Here is a 19701-nt window from a genome sequence, read left to right on the forward strand (position 1 = left end):
TCCTGCAGACTGCTCTGCTCAGAAAGTGTCAGCAGCTGACAGATAAGCAGGAAGGTCCTGGATAATATTACTGCTGGCTAAATCAAAGCATTACCTGTCTTTAAAGAGAAACTTAAAAAAATAATTTAAAAAAAGGAGGTAGAGGTAGGTTAGTCTTCAGCCCACCAACACTGACCAGAGCCTTTTAAAAGATAAATGGTTAAGAAGGTAATCTTTTCACCTAAAGCCTTCAGCTATAGCTCAGCTGAAGTATAGAGTTGTACCACTAGGAAATAAAAGGCACAGTTTATTTTGAGACAATACTGTAATTTGTGTGGACCAGCACAAATCAAAATATATTAAAGTAACCACCCAAGAAGAAGAGATACCACAGCACAAAACATCCTGGAATATTTTCGCAGCCATCATGACAGTTGCAGATTAAAAGGCTAAAACCAAAAAATTTTACAAATAACAAGAAATACGTGCCTTGGTCTTAAATCAAGTTAAGATTAAAAACCCTAAAATTAGTGTGGAGAGTATATGCAAACTGAAACTACTGATAAAAAAAAGAAAAATACCAGCAGAAATAAGATTTTACACCATTTTAGGATCTATTTTCAATGTATGTATTTTACCATACATTCATTTAAATATCAGCCTTCAGAATTCTGATTTCCATTAAAAACCTGTATTTTTTCCATTCAAAACTATGTAATAGCTTAATTTTAAAGTGTACATCCATAGACAATAAAAATATCAAAGTACATAAAATTTCAAAATTGTAAAGCAACGGTCAATTTCAAGATGCTGTTTAATTATCATTATTAAAGCACATATGCACATCAGAGTAAATTAAGAATGACAAGAGATTATTTAATTTTGCCACAATCCTCTTTTTTGTTGTTTTTGTGGTAGCATGGTAGATAGTGTAGATATTATAGCTATTATGCTAGGAAAAGAAACCTAATAAGCTTACACAGAGGTGTTCCAACTCTGAGATTTAAAAAACATATAGGAAGTAACACGTAGTCATTGTCCTTCTGCGACTGAACTTGCAGATGGTCCCACTGGGACAACGCTGAGCTCTGTGGAGCACTGCAGGTCTCAGTATCTAGTAATCCTATTTCCTGGAGCAGGCTTCACCCGTGTTTAGAAGGAAAACAAGTGTTCAGAACACAATAACAAAGTTAGGGAACACAGAATTCAATTGTTAAAGTGGGGAAAAAAGTAAAATACAATCACATTTATGTTAAGATCACATGAGCTTCCGTGTCAGGCCAGGAGTATACCATGCAAAGCATGTGTGAGCCTACATCTGCTCTCAGGGAAACCACACACTTCTGTCAAGGGCCCTGCAAGAGTCACCTAGTCAAGAGCCATATGAACTGAACTATTTTTGCTCACTGTGATAAACACGTAGCTCAAAAGTTTGGCAAAGGGACATTTACTTCAGTCGGAAGAACCTTTTATGACCATCTAAAGGATTCAGACTCATGTTATGAGGCAGCAAAAGTATGTCATAGTGGACCGCCCATCAGCTTACTGACATCAGGAGAGACCACCCATGCTGAACCTGTGAACTTGCTCTGATAGTTTTCCAAACCGCACTACTGGTTGTGGAACGCGTCCAGTCTGAAGCCACGAAAGATGGACAAGTGAAAGATAGCGCTCTCTTTTTTGGGACACATCTTTCACTACAGTCCTTCACATTCCTTTTTCGCTTGTTTTCCTCAGCTTCTAGTAATGTGTGGAAATTCGTAATTGTGCTATTCCATTAATTATTTATTTTTGCTGGAGCCCTCACTGGAGCAATATAACAATCTTCATTGGAACATTTAGAAATTACAATGTTAAGTAGAAAGGAAGCAATTAAAACTTTTATTAAAAAGGAGACAAATGGATAATTGAAGTAAAGTGTTCACAAAGAACCTTTTCTAGTATTCAAAAAAGATGTTTATAATGCAGTCCCTCAGCTACAACTTGAATAAAGCAACTCTCAACCAAAAGTAGGCTGTGCTTTCCCTGACGTCTTTTCTTCCCTGCCACAGCCCATCTTGCTGATGTTCAGCTTCATTCAGCTGGCTTTCATCCGTAGACTGATTTTATCAAAAGAGTGGCTTTAGTGGTGGCAAAACAGGCAAAGTTATATTTCACAAATTGCTCCTCTCAGACTCATTAAAAATAATCTGCTGAAAAACAGGAAAATTTAAAAACCAATTTCACAGAAAAAAACAAGAGAAATATGAAAACACTCAAACATAAGGATCTATCTTGTGCACAGAAAAATAAAGATTGCTCTCAAAACATCGTTAGGAATGTTGATACACTTACAGGAAAGGTAAATAACATTTCTATGAAAACTGATCATATCTTTCACAAAATTCCTAAAATCTGTTGAAGACTTTAACCTCCATTTTAAAGAAAACGTGGGACAAAGTTCCAGACAATATTTAAAGCTATTATGCCACAATTTGAACATCAGCAATATAAAATTCTGCTTCGCCCTACAACCTGAGCCCTGCTACTCAGCTGCAAGGGAAATATTTTACTAGACTGCAGATGATGTACAGTGCATCCATACAAACCCAGAGAAAAGACATTTAATTGAATTAATAATCTTTATTAAAAAAAACCATAAAAATCATACAGATCATGCTACTTACTTTAGAAAGGCCTCATTCACAGCCTCCAGAAACTCTGAACTGAGAATTTCTTTTGATGCACCTCCATGGTAAAGAAGGAGAGTTTCCAGCAATGGAGTTAGATCAGGCAAAGTAATGAGAGGGAGACAGAAAAGGGACACAGCATTCACACGACTGGCTGAAACTCTGAGGGAAAAATAAATACAGTTCATATTTCAGAAAAGTCAAAACTTTTTCAAAACAAATTTCTAAACTAATAAGGCAAAAAAAGATTAAATTAATTACAGAAGGTTAAATGTAAGAGATGCACACCTAACTGCAGAAAAATTATTTATTGGAATGACTGTTGACATGTTGCTACATATTGTCTGAAGAATCTTAACAAGAAGTCAGGGAAAATTTTGGTATTTCAGTGGTCAAGGCTAACCACGTGAGGGATATCAATCCAATTCCGAAGTGCAGCCAGTTGTGTTCACCCCTCCTAGCAGGGAATGCTTTGTCTTCCCCAGGATCAGCGAAGCACAGGTAGATTCACACCTCCCATGCAGGTTTGCTAGATGCTCACAAGAGACCACCTGGCTGCATTTAAGGCCTCCTGTTGTTCTCTCAACAGAGACAACTTCTATGAACCGAACAATACAATCCTGCTGTCTTCAAGTGCTCAGCTGAAAAATTCTTGGCTTACAGACCTACAGTGAAGGAATCTTAATATCTGAAGTGGATCTTAATATACAAACCACTCACTTGACCTGCTCGCTAAAACTATATGCTTGGAAATGATTAAAGACAGTGGAACCTGGAATGTAAACAAAACATGGAACCTTTGGAACATAAACACAAAGGAAAATGGCACACAATGTAAGAGATAACATTTGAAAAAGGAAATCACCAGTTTCCCAGAGTATATATAGTTTCTAGCACATGAAACTGCAGATTTTTCTGGATGCAGTTTTGACAGGAAGACGTTTATGAAGACCAAAAACTCCAAAATACTGAATTCTAGCAAATTAATAAGTGCTAGATTGTTTGTAAAAGGCTTCCTTGAGTTGCTGCAAGTTTCTCCTGATGGCTTTGTCCACTAAAAGGGGTGCATTCTTTGCAAGAACCCAAAACTGTTTTCTTTGGGAAGCCACCAGTACAGTCTATGAAGAGCTGAGACAGGAATTGCACTACCGGCTTCTCTGAGTAAGAACTAACTCTATTGCCCCGCATGTATTAAAGCTACTCCCAAATAGATGTCACCTAATGCTCACTTGCATATGCTGTGACAGAAGTGCTATGACTTGTGGACACAGGATACCATTCTGGTTTCCACAGTGAGAGAAATAAAACATGACACATTTTTAAAGACTCAAATTTCTGAGTAAGTACCTAAACAAATATGTGTTTAAGGTTTTTACACTGAATTACTTTGAGACACAGTTTTACTACGAGAAGTGTTTCTGTAGAAATGATAGTTGTTGGGCTGGTATTTATTGTGCAGTAGTGTTTTCCAGGATATAGATATGTAATCTTCACAGACCTGAGATTCTTTAAATCAGTCCCCTTTACAAAATTCTGTTTCTAATTCTGTATCCTAGATTAGCAAACTTTAGCAGTTTACTTTACTCTTAACTTTGGAAGAAAAACCCTGCAAAGGCAATTTTCTTCTATATAATCTTCAAAATATGCTCTTGGAGAATACTGCACAGTGCATTCCACTGTGTGCAATGAATTTGCACAGATGTTGTCATCTGTGTTGCTGTAAGCATCACTGAATGGAGAAATGAGGCAACGTACACCTCTAACCGCAACCTACATTTGCCTCTGCAACTTGAATAAACAGCCATATCATAACTTCTGTGCTCAAAAATTCACCTAAGTTCAAAGTTTTCCTTTTCTCCCCCTAGAAACCAGGTATTTCTCTTCCCAACAGTCTCATTAGCTTTTCAGCTAAGTCTGCTTCACCTTACTTTATAAAATGTGGGTGTTTGTTTTCCACATTGAACGAAACTTTGTGATGCTCCTCATTAACCATGTCCATGATTTCAGTACTAAAGTCAGCTCTAAATGAATTCAGCTCATTTACTCTTCCTTACACAAACACCTAGATACAAGAAGGAAGGGAGAAAAATAGCCAAGCTATTGGCTAATGATACAAGGAACATGTTTCAATCAGCCTCCTCTTTCTTGTAACTTTACAGGCTATATGGTGTTAAATAGGTCATAAAGCTCGGAAAATGCGCAGGAGAGTGATACATTTAAAACAGAAGACACAATTTGAGTATATAGTCTATATTAAAAATATCTATCCTTATTTTTGCTTTTGTTTTTTTAGCTGGAATACACTTAATTTACAGGTAATCAAAAGGATCTACTGACGTATTCAAATATGTTAATTTTTAAAGTATTGAGAAAAGACTATGATCTGCATTTCAAGGTCAGTGGAAAGGCACAAATTACACAGTGAAAAGGCATGACCATGTAAAAAATAGTGACAGCAGGAGCATTAGGCAAATATATTCCCTTTTTTATGGTCACAGATTTTGGCTTAATTCACTGTATTTATGTAGTGTGGATGAAGAAGGTGATTATTCTGACTGACTATACCTAGACATGTAGAAACAGCCTACACAATGTTGCAAGATGATTATTAGCATTTCCTGATAATTTGGATTGGAGATTTGGCCAGAGCACATAGCAATTTCCTTCCCACCCACTTTCTCAGACTTTCATCCTTCAAAAACCAGGCCAAGGAGGCAGTTAAAGGGTGGAAGTACTATGTGCTTGGGTACATTTAAAATAATTGCATATGAAACATGCAGTATTGCCACAGTACTGTTTGGTACCAGATCAAGGACCTAATAGAAGGAAAATGAGAGGTTCTTTAAATAACCATGGACAAATTTTTTCATTAATAACAACTGCAAAGTAACTACTGTTCTGTTATATTAAACTATCACTTGCACAAACAGGGAAAAATATTTCTTTGGAAATTTTTTTTTGCTTTTTCTCATAGGAACTGCTAGTTAACTTTGGTTATAAGGATGCATATAGCAGCCAACATTATGGTTATGAGGTTCAACAAGGCCAAGTGCAAGGTCCTGCACATGAGTCAGGGCAATGCCCAGTGTCAGTACAGACTGGGGGATGAAGGGATTGAGAGCAGCCCTGTGGAGAAGGACTTGAGGGTACTGGTGGATGAAAAAATGGTCATGAGCCAGCAATGTGCACTCACAGCCCAGAAAGCCAACCGTATCCTGGGCTGCATCAAAAGGAGCATGGCCAGCAGGTCAAGGGAGGCGAGTCTGCCCCTCTACTCTGCTCTCGTAAGACCTCATCTGGAGTACTGCGTCCAGCTCTGGGGTCCTTAGCACAGGAAGGACATGGACCTGTTGGAATGGGTCCAGAGGAGGGCCACAAAACGATCACAGGGCTGTAATACCTCTCTTACCATGAAAGGCGGAGAGAGTTGGGGTTGTTCAGCCTGGAGAAGAGAAGGCTCTGGGGAGGCCTCATTGCGGTCTTTCAATACATAAAGGCATCTTACAAGAAAGACAGAGAGAGACCTTTTGCCAGGGCCTGTAGTGACAGGACAAGGTTTTAAACTGAAAGAGGGTAGATTCAGACTAGCCATAAGGAAGAAATTTTTTACAATGAGGGTTTACAATGAGGCACTGGAAGAGGTTGCCCAGAGAGGCTGTGGATGCCCCATCCCTAGAATTGTTCAAGGTCAGGTAGGATGGGGCTTTGAGCAACCTGGTCTAGTGGAAGGTGTCCCTGCCCATGGTGGTGGGGTTGGACTAGATGGCCTTTGAAGGTCTCTTCCAACCCAAACCATTCTATGACTCTCAGACTAAGTATAAACTCTTACATGAAACACAACTTAGCAAGCTTGTCTGTACCTGAAATTACCTATGTATATATCCAAAACTTTCCAACTGAAGGCTAAGTTGCCCAAGGCTGTAAAAAGGTCCTCACTGAACTGGAATGATCCAAACTAAAATATATCAAAATGATGTTTAGATAACACCTACCTCCCCTGAATGTTAAGTCCATTGAACTGATTTCCTCTGAGTTCTGTTACTAATGGAAAGACCATCTGTTAAATAAAATAAAATAAAATAACATAAAATTATAAATTACACACATTAGTTGCATGGTTCTCTGTGTGACTGACATACTGTAGAGGTTAATAACTTTGTTCATTCAGTCTGATTTTTTAATTATTGGTGCCAAACTAAAGCTCTCCAGATCACTGAATAAACTATGCTGCAAAATGTTTTTTGAACACATTGTACACCTTCCACATTTGAAAACTAAGCAGCTATTTATTTTAGTTCTGCTTCCCCAAGAGTTGAGGCAAAACTTTCAGAAGAGCACTAATAATAATTTTTATATGCTTTCTCTAATTTAAGTCAACACGTTATGAAATATTGTTCCCATTATTTTTATATATTAAATGTGAAAGACACTTTTCCCAAGATTTAGGCCTCATTTACCATTTTAAATGCCATGCACACAGTCAAATAAAACATTCAAAAAGTTACATTCTAATACACAAAATAATATATATAATTTAAAATTCACAGGGAAAAAAAATTAATGATAGGGCAGACATTTTTTTGTTATAACACAACAGCAACAGGAATTTTATTTTTATGAACATCTATTACAGTGTAATCTAATAAAAAATTTTCTTGTTTGTCCAGAGATCTCCCACTTCATTTTTTCCCTTAAAAGGCTGTAAAAGTGACTGAGGTAAGAAAAGATAAACAAAGTTCAGTCCATGCTCCTTATAACAATGAAAGCTCCATGTATGTGCGTATAAACTGGTGATTTATTATTAACAATTTCCCAATTGCACAAAATACTTACATTTTTAACTAAGTGACAGTAATAATCTGCTGACGTGTAGCCAAGAGTTGATATGAATGTACCGGTTTCAGCTTCATTACTTTCCCACTTAGAAGAAGAAAGAAGATGGCACAACAAACTCTGTAAGAAATCAACAGAAGGGCAATAAAAAAAGTATTAGGCTATAACATGCTGTTTAAAAAGAACTGACTGCTATTGAACTGTATCTGGGGTAAGATCTTTTGATCAGCTGTGGCCATTTTACACCACAAACACAGAAGAGCAGGCAGCTCCCATCATCCATAAGGAAAATGCTGCAGCTGCTACAATCAAATGTGGGTTCACACACCACACAATTTCAGTAGTTGTGCAATAGCAATGGAGGCCACCCATGTCAAAACCAGAGACATCTTAGGTAGGTTTCAGTTCTCTGGGAGCCATTTCAGTCTGATATCATCTAGATAGCGGTAGTCAATGTTGCTACACTGCAAAAAACTCACCTGTAGTCTTGATCAGTACCATGATCAAGAAGAGAAAGCACTAAGTTAACATTTACTTTTCTGTATCATTCCTTCAAAAGGCCCCAGTATTTTTGACAGGATTCAGGGTCTGGCCTCATAATTTAATTTGCTTAATTTCCTCATTATCTTGAAAAGATAATGATAAAATTTTAGTTTGAAATTTACTTCACCAATTTCACTATGGAATGCTTTGAGTCAGATTTAATAAAACCTTTTAAATATGTCATATAAAAATCAAACCTATCCTTTGATGATACATTTGATATACTGGTTCTGCAGGCACGTACAGAGGACTCTGAACACACTACTGTCTTCAGCGCTATACTACACCTCTGCTGTCTTTTGGACAGATCTTATACCCCAGCACCTTCCCAGCTGAACTCATTTGTGAAAACTGTTGTGTGAAACCTTGAGCAGGTTTTTGCATCCTGCTCTCATAACTGAGCAGGGGTAGTTTTATGTTGCTTATCAAATGATCTGTTCTGAATTTCTTACAGTTTTCTTTTCTTCCTGTCCTCTATTGCAACATGCTGATGTAGCAACAGCTACATTCCCTTTCCAGGGGTTCATTTCGGGGCTTTATATATAATTGACACTTAAAGTATAAACTAAATTACACTTCATATGGCAATCAGCATAAAACTCTTCGTAACAGAGGCTCGGAATTAGCAAAAATGGAAAAAGACCTTCTTTTTTAAATTATGTAATTAAAAGAAAAGTTCAGATGAAAGCTCTGTGACTTCTGTGGCCTTAGGGTGTTTCACTCTACATATTCTTTTGAAAAGAGGGATCTGATGAAAGATACAAGACTAAAAAAATAAAAATCAGTTAGCTTGTTTTCTGCTTTCAGAAATCCAAACCAAATATTTATGCATGCTTTTGTTGAACATCCCTAAGCAACTGCTTCAGAAGTCCTAGAGTTAGATGTATTCCATGCATTCCATGTTTGATTAATGTGATAGAGAAGATACAATCAGCAGAAGCACACCAGAGCGCTAAGAAAATTCATTACTATCAAAATAAGCAACAGGCATTTGGGAAACCCTATTTATTGTACTTTTGTTTAGGATTATCTTACTACCTTACAGACTTATGTTTAATGCCTAAATATTTTCTTTCATTGTAAACCTCTTTTCCTAAATAGCCTTCAGCAGGAGAAACTGATGTTTTACTGTCATCCAGTGACTTCCCTAAAACTAAGGAGGAAGGAAAATGCTGTGGCAACACACAGAGTTTCAAAGAAGTAATTTACATGCAACTTTTGCATTCTTAAAGACACTAAAAGGTGGATTTTCAAAATGTACAAGCATCTAAATATATCAAAAGTGAAGGCTAAAATCTATTAAATTGTACAATCTCCAAACACCTCTTAATCTATTTATTAATATCAAACTGTATATATTTTTATTGTCCTTTGCAACTATTACTAAAGTTAAAATTTGTTTTCAGATCGCTATCAAGGGTTCGGACAAGTACTTCCGACAAAATAGGACAGTCTGCCAAGTAGAATGATATAAGGGATCAGACTGCAAGTTGAAAACAAAATAAAGGAGGAGTTAGCACAACAAACCTGGGATGCCACTTTTGCTAGAGGTAAGGAGGGGGCTTGAAAAGTACAAAGTTTGTTGGATTGCTCAGTGAAAGACTTGCAAACAGCTTCACCAGTGAGAAGAGCAAATATAAAAAGCTTTGAAAAGGATTTGACAGGTTGACATGGCAGCTAATGACAGCTAAATGATGGAGTAGCTTAAAACCCCATATATTCACCTGTAACACCACAAAATATATTATGCAGTGACCCTCTCTGTAACAAGAATTTTCCTAAGGATAAAACTAATCAAACACTCTCTATGTGAAGAGTAATTTCAAAATTACTTTCTCCTTATCCTTGTGTAACAGTCATTGTTAACCAATCAATAGAGAAAAAGACAAGTCAAAATTACTACATATCATCAGAGCCTGCATACAGCTTGCAACACTTCCCTGGTTTTGGTGGGTTTTGTTTGTTTTTTGGGGGTTTTGTTTGTTTGTTTGTTTTTTGGTGTTTAGTTGGTTGGTTGGTTGGTTGGGGTTTTGTTTGTTTTTCCTCTTCTGAGCACTTTACTACATCCGTGCTAGGATCTTACAGATCACTTCAGTTATTTTTTTGGAACACACAAAACCTCTAAACAGCCAGAAGGGGGCAAGGGAAACAGGGGTAAGGATATACTGTAGGCAAGATGAAAGGAGGTATTAGCTATGTATAAAACAAAGGTATAAAAGAAAGGTATGTATTAAAGGTGAAAAACATTTAGAATTCAGCTCTATGTCACATATTTCATTTTACAGATGCTATCACCAGTGCAAAGCCTGAGACATACCTACATGGGACAAAGATAAGAAATTTGGTAACAATAATTTAAAGCATTCATCTTTCAAGGTTTAAATGCTTTCTTTGGTCCAAAACATATCCAGAAAGTTCTCCTTCTCTCTAGAAAATGTAGCTCATTTACTGCCCATAATTCTGGTTTTAAGTGATAATTCTTTTACCACTACATATTGCATTAGCAGAGAGCTGTCTGAAAGAAAAATAAATATTGACAATTCACTTTTACATTTGATGACTGGACCGTTAGGTGGATAAGGAACTGGCTAGGTGGCTGTGTCCAAAGGGTTACAGTCAATAGCTCAATGTCCAGGTGGAAACCAGTAACAAGTGGTGTCCCTCAAGCGTCCATGCTGGGACAAATACATTTTAGTATCTTCATCAATGGGATGGGATTGAGTGGGACAGTGGGATTAAGTGCACCCTCAGCAAGTTTGCAGATGACACCAAGATACGTGGTGCAGTTGATCCACTTGAGGGAAGGGATGCCTTCCAGATGGACTTTGACAGGCCTGAGGCATGGGCCCATGTGAACCTCATGAGGTTCAACAAGGCCAAGTGCAAGGTCCTGCACCTGGGTCAGGGCAATCCCCAGTATCACTATAAATACTGGAGGATGAATGGATTGAGAGCAGTCCTGTGGAGAAGGACTTGGGGATACTGGTGGATGAAAAATTGGACATGAACCAGCAACATGTGCTTGCAGCCCAGAAAGCCAGAGACACTGGAACAGGTTCCCCAGAGAAGTTGTGGATGCCCCATCCTTGGAAGTGTTCAAGGTCAGGTTGGATGGGGCTTTGAGCAACCTGATCTAGCAAAAGATGTCAATGCCCATGGCAGCGGGGTTGGACTAGATGATAGTTGAAGGTTCCTTCCAACTCAAACCATTCCATGATTCTATGATTCGTATAAGGCGAGCTGTTTCTTGAAAACAAGATGCTTTCAGCTGTTCTACTGCATAATCCTCTTGTAACATTACGCTTCTGTGTAAGTACACAAATGGTGTGGAAGGGGTAATATAATGGCCAGAAATAAAGCTTATACCTAATAACCTCCAACTAAAGACAATTTTTTTTATATTAATTTTCCAGCCACTTAGCAGGTAAGCTGGATAAAGCAAACTCAGTACTTGCAAGAAATCCCATTTTCCAGTTACAACATGGAAAGATAAAAAAAGCAAACCATTCCAAGAGACAGTCTCTAAAGAGAAAAACTGACTGAGGACAAAAAGATCATCAGGTAATTATTTTCTTATGATATTTGTCTGTCCTCTTTCATCGTATCTATCATTAACTTGATTATCAAAAATACAGTGTAAACCAGGAATGGCTAAATTTTAACTAAATGGCAGTCAAAACTGTTTTTACCTCAAGCTTCAAAGTTCACAGTGTTTAAATTCCAGTAATTCTCAGATCTAAAGGGACTGTATCAATAGTTATTTCTCATCGTACTGCAAAACTTCGTTCGAATCAGCTCTGAGACCGAGTGTAAAACAATGTTTTCTTATATGTAAGTTTCTCCTTTCACTTTTGAAATCAACTTTTCAGAAAATACAGAGAAATCTAGAGGAGTTCAGGATATTTTCTCACAGAGGTTTCTATAGGATGCTAGAGAATTATACAACACTAGTAATTGGTTTCTTTATTGCATTACGAAGCCCCCACAAAGCACTTTTTTCTTTTCCAAACTTAATATTTTATACAGCCACAATGTGGATTCCGAGGGTCAGAGAGATCAGTAATTTGAGATTAGTGACTTTTAAGGAATAATTTCAAACCCAGTAGAAGGTATTCAGGTACATGGTGGGAGAGTTGTCAATACTAAATGCATTCCTCTATTGATGACCTCAGTCACAAATCCTAGCCTACTCTAGCAAAGCAGACAATTTGAGATCTACATAATTGTCAGTTATTTCTGGCAGTAAATCAATTACCACTCACTGTCTAATCCACTAACACCATATTCTACAAGTCAGAAAAATGGATGTCTGTGGCAGAAGTGCTGCATTCAGAAGGAAAAATAACAAAGAGTTGTGACTCTGGAAAATGAAGAGCAGTCAGGCATACTGTGATATCAGAAATTATTTCTTTCTTGATTTCCTTCACCATTGATTAAGTAGGAAACAGGAAGGAAACCACCTTGGTTGTAGTTGAAAGAATACATCCATCCCCATGGCCTTGGATTAAAGTTCTGCAACATAATGCCTTTCAGCCTGAAACTGAATTAATGAATTTTCATAAAGCCCTCACAATGACCAACTTCCTTGAACAACCTTGCCAGTGGCTTTATTTATTGATGCAATTTATACTGAGTAATATTCTAGGTAACTCAATTTAACATCCACTGCTGCACAGAGATTTCTAATATCTTTAACAGGCAGATAATCCTAGGAGAATTTGCATGAAGACATAAAATCATCTACTTTATCTACAGAAACACAGTGCTTCATACCTACCAGGTTTTGTAGCAGAGGAGGCCTGATTTAACAATTACTCCTCTGAAGTACAGATTGGCTATAAGGCTCTACCTTATTAATTCACTCAGGGAAAGTGGAGAGAATGAGAACAGACTTGAAACTAAAGACTTCTGAGAATACAAATGGACAAAACAAGTAATTTTGTTCCCTGGTTATCATCCACCTGTATCTAAAGAGGAAATGTTTTTCGGTTGCTTAGTCCTACATATCACTTTTCAGTTCAGCTAAGCCAGCTCTTTTGGTACTACTCTTTAGGTAATGAGGGCTGATTTCCATGTGCTACAAGGGATTTGTTGAGTTACTCCATGAAGTTTGTTTCTCAGAGACAACCTTCTCTTGGAGCATGTGCATTTATGAAAGCCTCAAAATTATTTTCCTGGAGCAGAATTTGCCCCTCCACTGAGATAAGAAGCACAGCACCAGGCAGATACCAGCTCAGCTAGTGTCCATAGCTACAGAAAGGGGGAGAAGGTGCTTTAGTCTTCTGATACTGCCTTTACTAAGCAGAGATCCAAAAGCTCTGAAGCCTTTTCCCCCTTCTTTCTGTAATAGGAAGTATCTTACTGCTCATGTCGATGGGGAAAAATATAAAAGCCTGAATTAAAGGGACAATTACCTCTGAAATTAGACATCAACACAGAAAAAGCACTTTATGCTAGTAACTGTATCTGTGTAGCAACTGTCCTGGAATTTATGACACAGTTTCAAAGACATTCCAGGGGACCCAGATAAAGCAATTTGTTTCTGGAAACTTCTCAACGCACTCTCTCCAAAGTATTTATGATTCAGAATGTCCACAGAAGCAGATGTGGAAGTCAACAGGGGCAATATATTTTGGGGAGAGGAGATGGATGGTTTCACTGGGATGAGCCATTCAAACCTGATACTGATTAGGACTTCCCAGTGACATTACTGGGCTCTTTTTGCCAACTTGGATGAATCTGTCAAAAAGACAGGTAGAGCAGGATGGAACAGAAGGGTGTATCATTTATCCTAAAGAATATTTCTCTTTAGTATATTCTCCTTGAAAACACAGAGTGCCATTATTTTTTGAGAAGAGATCATTAATGGCATTTTGCTGAAAATTATGATCTATATGAATTTGTTGGAATAAGTACAACACAAATACCCAAAGGTAAATTTCTGAAGTCTGGTCAACTAACAGGTTTATTCCTGACCTTTCCATCTGCTTCGACAGGAACCAGATTTCCTCAGCTCTGCTAAGAAAAAGCAGGTATAATAAGAAAAACTAAATCTTATTCAGAGGAAGCATTAGAAGTAAGTGCTATTTCCTCTTTGCATTTTATCAGATTTTGGAATTATGTTTCTTGTATGACAATGATTTCAAGAGTCTGTACATCAATTTTGTTCTTAGGTGTTCTCTGTACAGTCAGGTGACCCATTGCTTTCAACACAGGTCTATAAGACAAGAGATCAAATTCTATTTCCAACCTGGCTTTAAAAATACTTCAAAACTGTGTAATCAATTACAACATTAATGATAAATTAGATAATATGATTTCCAATCATTATTAAAAAATTTAAAATGTTATACAATAGGTATTATTTCTTTCTTTAAATAGGTAGGATTCTAACATCCCAAATTGCTTCCTAAATTATTTAAACAGAGTTCTCAGGAAGCAAGGTATACACATTGCTCTGATTTGTTTAAATGTAAATTAATTTGTTTGCTAGCTTTCGGCAGCTCAGTCCAAACCACATTCCTGCAGATATTTTTAAGTAATATTTTCTTATAAATCCTGCCTGAAGGCTTAAGAGTTTTATTGTGTTCCATACCCTCTAGATTAAATGATTGAGAATAAAACACAAACAGATCTGGTATTTTTAGAACCTTTTTACTATGAAATAAACAGCCAGTTCTGGAGAACCATAGTGGCTAAGTCTGTAAATGACATGGCAGCACGCTCATTCAGAGACTGTCTCAACACCAACTGTTTATGAAACCAGTTCTGTGAGTAGGATGCTGACATACCACAATTCATATTATTTCCACACCCTTATCCATTCATAACGAAGTCTGACTTTTAATTTTGCTTACAAGACCTCTTGCTCACTTGCTCCTTAGTTCCAGGAAAAGGCAGAAAATTAGTTTTCCACAAACCAAAACCAAAATGTAAAAGAAAAGAAGCTAGTAAAACATCATACAGATTTAAACATAATGTAGCTTTCAAAGTACTATTTTACTCTAAACAATTTTGTTTTCTCAACATTTTACAAAAATCTCAGTGTATAAACTAGGGGAAATGATACAGCATATATTTGTTAACAACTTAATTATTACCAGTATGTAAGAATGGATTTTATAAGCTAGTAAAAAAAATTTCCTTAACTACATTACCATCAGTAACCTAAATCAAAATCTCCAATTTCTGTTTTAAAATTAAAATTGGTCAAAACACACTTCAAATAGACAAAATGTTAAACTACGCATACACATGTATTTCAATGATTAGCTAGTCAACACAACCTCCCACTTCACCAAATTGTCTATTCTAATAACCACTTAGAGGTTTTGCACGAAGAAATCACTTCAGTTTCAACTTAACTTTAAGAAACCTTAGAATATTCTTCAGTAATTTACTGGATTGGGGCCAAAGTGCCTAAGTATAGGGTGGGGAGGGGTTTTCTTCCCACATTTCTTTCTGACATTTACTGTCAGGAAGTTTTTTTGTTTCGGCACAGTTTATGGATACATACATTTACGGGATGGTTTTCATTAGCTAAATTCTATACCAGCACACTAAATAAAATTGTTGGCCACAACTACATGTTTAGGATTTATTGGAACTTCTCATTTTTCTCCTTATTCACTGACATTCAATGACAATCTGACATCTGCCCACATCTAAATTTCCATTGATAACCGCGAAAGACTAGTTGATCGTAAACAAATTATTCTGCTAAACACTCTTACAGAGGCAAGGGTCTTGCTATTTAAGCATGTGATCAAATTACAGAAAATCTACAGATAACTGACAAGACTGAGTTAATATTACTTTAGAGTTAAAAAAAATATCCAGGAATAATATTATTCTTTCACAAGATTAATGTTGCCAGATGCACAGACTTCATTGCTTTTCACATATTCCCAGACAGGAAAACATAGGTTCTATGAAGTTCTCTGCACTGTACCTGATGCAACAGGGCCCTTCACCCTGTTCTGTCCTTGAAGCATGTAAGCAGGCTCACCTTCAGTCAGTGTTTGCAGTAAAACTGCTTGAGTGCTCTTACATTAGGCCAATTTCCTTAACTTTGCTTCAACAACCATAAATGCAATTTGCTTTTAAAAAAAAGCAATAATGGCAAAAATACACAAAAAGGGCCATGAAAACCTACTAGAAAAACTTAACTGAAAAAAACCTTAAAACCATATTCAGGCACATACGCTTTCTTTTTAGAAATTAATGTATGCTATGAATTGTGTTAATCTTGCTGATACATGTAGCTTCTTAAAAAGACTAGGCTCATATTCTACTTCTGTTTCTTAAAATGGAAGAAAAATGTTACATACTTACTTACAATTCAAAATGAACCTGATTCTAATTTCCAAACAATATGCAGGAAAGAAAATTAAGGGAAGGGACGGGAGAGGGAAGCTGTATTGTTGTTCCCTCACCAATTCAAGCTCAGTTAACTTCTGTGAAACTAGTATAGGAAAAACATATTGCACTACTACTGTGGCTAAGACCACACAACTTTTTAATGGAAGAGTTCCAAAGCCTAAGCTCCATCTGCAAATCACTAACAAAACACTTGGAAATCATAAGAAAGAAGCTAAGGAATTGTGGGGCTGGCAAGCTGTGACTCTACTTTTGGCCTCAGACAGGAAAAGCAGTTTCAAATCTCCTTCTCTTTTCTTTATCCTTTCTCTTTAAGAAACACCCACCTAGAAAGTCCTATTACTCTCTGTATTAAAAAAGGGGAGACTTTTGCTGCTGAAATAAAACACACATTTACACTAACTTACAAAAGGAAATTCAATAGCTTTACCAGAGTCAACCATAAATCTTTTTTTTTTTTTTTAAAGCTCTCTGGTTTGACTAGCCAGAGATTTAGAATTAATTTCCCTCTTCCCTCCACAGTTTTCAAAAGCTAAAATGCAAGCTTCCCACAGAAGAATTCCTGATAACCACAAAAAATTATGTGGAAAAGAGGGATGAATAAATTTAAATTTAGAAAGAGTGGATACATCATAAAATTGTTTCACTTTTAGTTTAAATCTGTGAGTTCAGTAATTATTAGAAAAAAATTATAATCCCAAATTTACGCCTTTTTCAATGAATATATGTGCCTAATGACAGATTTTTATATTTCCAATAGGTGTATATGTTGCAAATACCCAAAGGTCACCTAACCTAGGATGACATTCAGGAGAAATTAGTTTTAATCACTTGGCTTTGGACTTCATAAGTAACAAGCTGTTAAAAGTTTAAGGGGAGAAAATTGTTCACTGAACTTTTTAGTGAAAAAGCACAAAACACACCTGTAATGGTGATGCAATAACTGCTGTTCACTAATTATATTGCACTGAGCAAAAATATCTAATGCCAGCAGAATTTCTTCAAATAGAGACCTCTTTTTGCTTGTCAGTAACAAATCATTATTCTTTACTAGAGGCACCTGGCACTACTAAAGTGCTCTGAGAAAAGTCAGCTGGCTAGCAAATTGTGACACGTGCTGTTAAAGCTCAAGCAGCAAGCACAATCCTTAGTTTCTCATTTTGTTCTCTGAGATACTTAGCTTTTGTTTCTTTTGGCCCAGAAGCCAAGAAATTATTTATATTCATATTATCTTGGCATTGTTAAAGAATTATCTATTTGAAAAAGGAGAGGTCTGTTTTCCCCCAGCCCATTCATATCATCATACTATTTTTAACGAGAAGAATATGGTAATACTTGCAAATTTGCAAACATTGCAAATTCTCTTACATCCTAGCAATGCAATTACCTACAGGTGACTAGATAAGGTCCAAATCAGATTAGAAAGTTGATTCACAAACGGGTTAGTGAGAAGGCTAACTAACAATTTAGATGTATAATCTTCAATAGGTTAGAAATGACCAAGAACGCCCTCCAGTTGACTTTCCAAAAACTGAAAGAACAACAACAAAATACTACCAGTGAACTTAGTAAAACTTCAGGACAATAAGCATCAGAAATTGATTGTGTGCTGTGTATGAAAACCCATCTTCATTCTTAAATGTCCTCTCACTACATTAAAAAGAGCCAGCCCCAATCTCTTCTTGTATGAATATCTCTTAACATCTTCAATCACATTCCTGTCCTTTATGAATAAAATTGTTTTAGAACATATTCTATTAGAATTCTTGAATATATACTATTACTGTATCAACTACTTACTTTTACACTTACCTTTGATTCATAGGTCAATTCCAATTTTCACTGCAACCTTCTCCCTCACCCAGAAGCAACCCACTCTAACCATATCTAAGAATCTTGGGTTTTCACCTTCTAGAGGCAGAACTGTATATTATCAAGTTTAAGAGGCAGATACATCAAATCTTAAGCAAGTATTGCTGGGAGAAGTGGGTTCCCCAGGTGTGTACCCAGCATAGACACACATGCTTCAACAGCTGGTGCAGCTGAACAAAAATGCTAAACAGTGGTTCCAAAATCACTCCATCTCTGGCCCATGTATTTTGTGTATGCACAGGACATACACATCAGGGACAGGAATAAAGAGGGCCAGCAGCTCTGAGGAGCTGGTTTCCCTTTCCAGGTTGGTACCTGGGACACAAACAAATTGCACAAAGGATTGAGAAAAGTGCCTTTACCACTCATTATTCCCTCGGGGCACATTGCAAAGCAGGCAGACTTGGTTCTCAAAACTGAATTTTAACCAGTAATTTAAAAGTTGAAAGGTCCCACATCACATTAGGAGTTCATTAAGTCATTTGGCTCTAATTAGTGATGTCAGATCTTAAAAGTGTGCATATATTTCATTTAACAGTCTTTTGATTTCTGTTTTGATTCAAAGGAAAATTGACTTTCAACTATCACTTACAAGGTGTTTCTTTCAAGCTCATTTACATACTTAATTCCACATATGCCTAATACCATGTAAAAACTCATCTATCAAAATGTATCCTTTCACACCCGTATACTTATATAATAGAATTACAGTATCTGTCCTCAACTGCAGCTGATTTACATAGCCCAAAAAAGCCTGTAAATGCTATGTAAGTATTTGCATGACACCAAGTTTAGCCATTTAAATCTACTTCATGAAACTCAAGATTCCAGATGAGTATATGTCAAACATTAAAGAGGTGAAATCAGCTTCCAAAGCAGTAAACTGGCTGCCAGGTAAAAAAAAAAGTAAGTTCCTCTTCATTTTGATTGGAGGAAAAGTGCTGTGCTAATGGCTAGAGTGACAGTAAAACATTTTAGAGAAACAGTAAAACAACACTGAGCATCCAAGCAAAAAAAATCGGGACAATGAAAATAACAACGATGAAAGGCTTTTAAAAAAGGATTAAACATTATACAGCACTTAATATAGTACTTCTTATTGTCAAAAAACAACAAACCATTCAGGTTTTAAAGTAACATATTTTAACAAAAAAACCCCAAAACCAACCAAACAAAAAGCAAACAACTTTTTTAAGAGACTACATATATTACATTATATACTATTTACTTCAGCCAGAACTGATGTGGTAGGAAGCATGACCTGTATGGTTATGGCTGACAGAAGCAAGCAGCCAAAAGGAGGGGCAAAAGGAAGCTATACTTTCTCAAAATTAAAACCCCCTAAAAGTCTGTGGAATGTTGTTTACTTCAGCTCTGTTTTACAACCACTGCTGCATGGAGAAGGGATTGACTGAAATGTCTGCAG

At 36.7% G+C, this 19701-nt stretch overlaps 1 protein-coding gene across 3 annotated transcripts in view; it reads right to left on the reverse strand.

The window, feature by feature from the left end:
- The window catches only part of FANCC (FA complementation group C), an 88111-nt gene that overhangs the window by 26733 nt on the left and 41677 nt on the right, over positions 1-19701 (reverse strand). For all 3 annotated transcript variants that reach the window (XM_069777489.1, XM_069777488.1, XM_069777487.1), the window contains exons 5-7: positions 7482-7601; positions 6641-6705; positions 2646-2810 (exon numbers count right to left, since the gene is read on the reverse strand). In XM_069777489.1, coding sequence (XP_069633590.1) covers positions 2646-2810; positions 6641-6705; positions 7482-7601 — 350 coding nt within the window. The remainder of the gene's footprint in view (positions 1-2645; positions 2811-6640; positions 6706-7481; positions 7602-19701) is intronic.

The sequence above is a fragment of the Haliaeetus albicilla genome, chromosome Z, assembly GCF_947461875.1.
Source record: "Haliaeetus albicilla chromosome Z, bHalAlb1.1, whole genome shotgun sequence".
Taxonomy (NCBI): Eukaryota; Metazoa; Chordata; class Aves; order Accipitriformes; family Accipitridae; genus Haliaeetus; species Haliaeetus albicilla.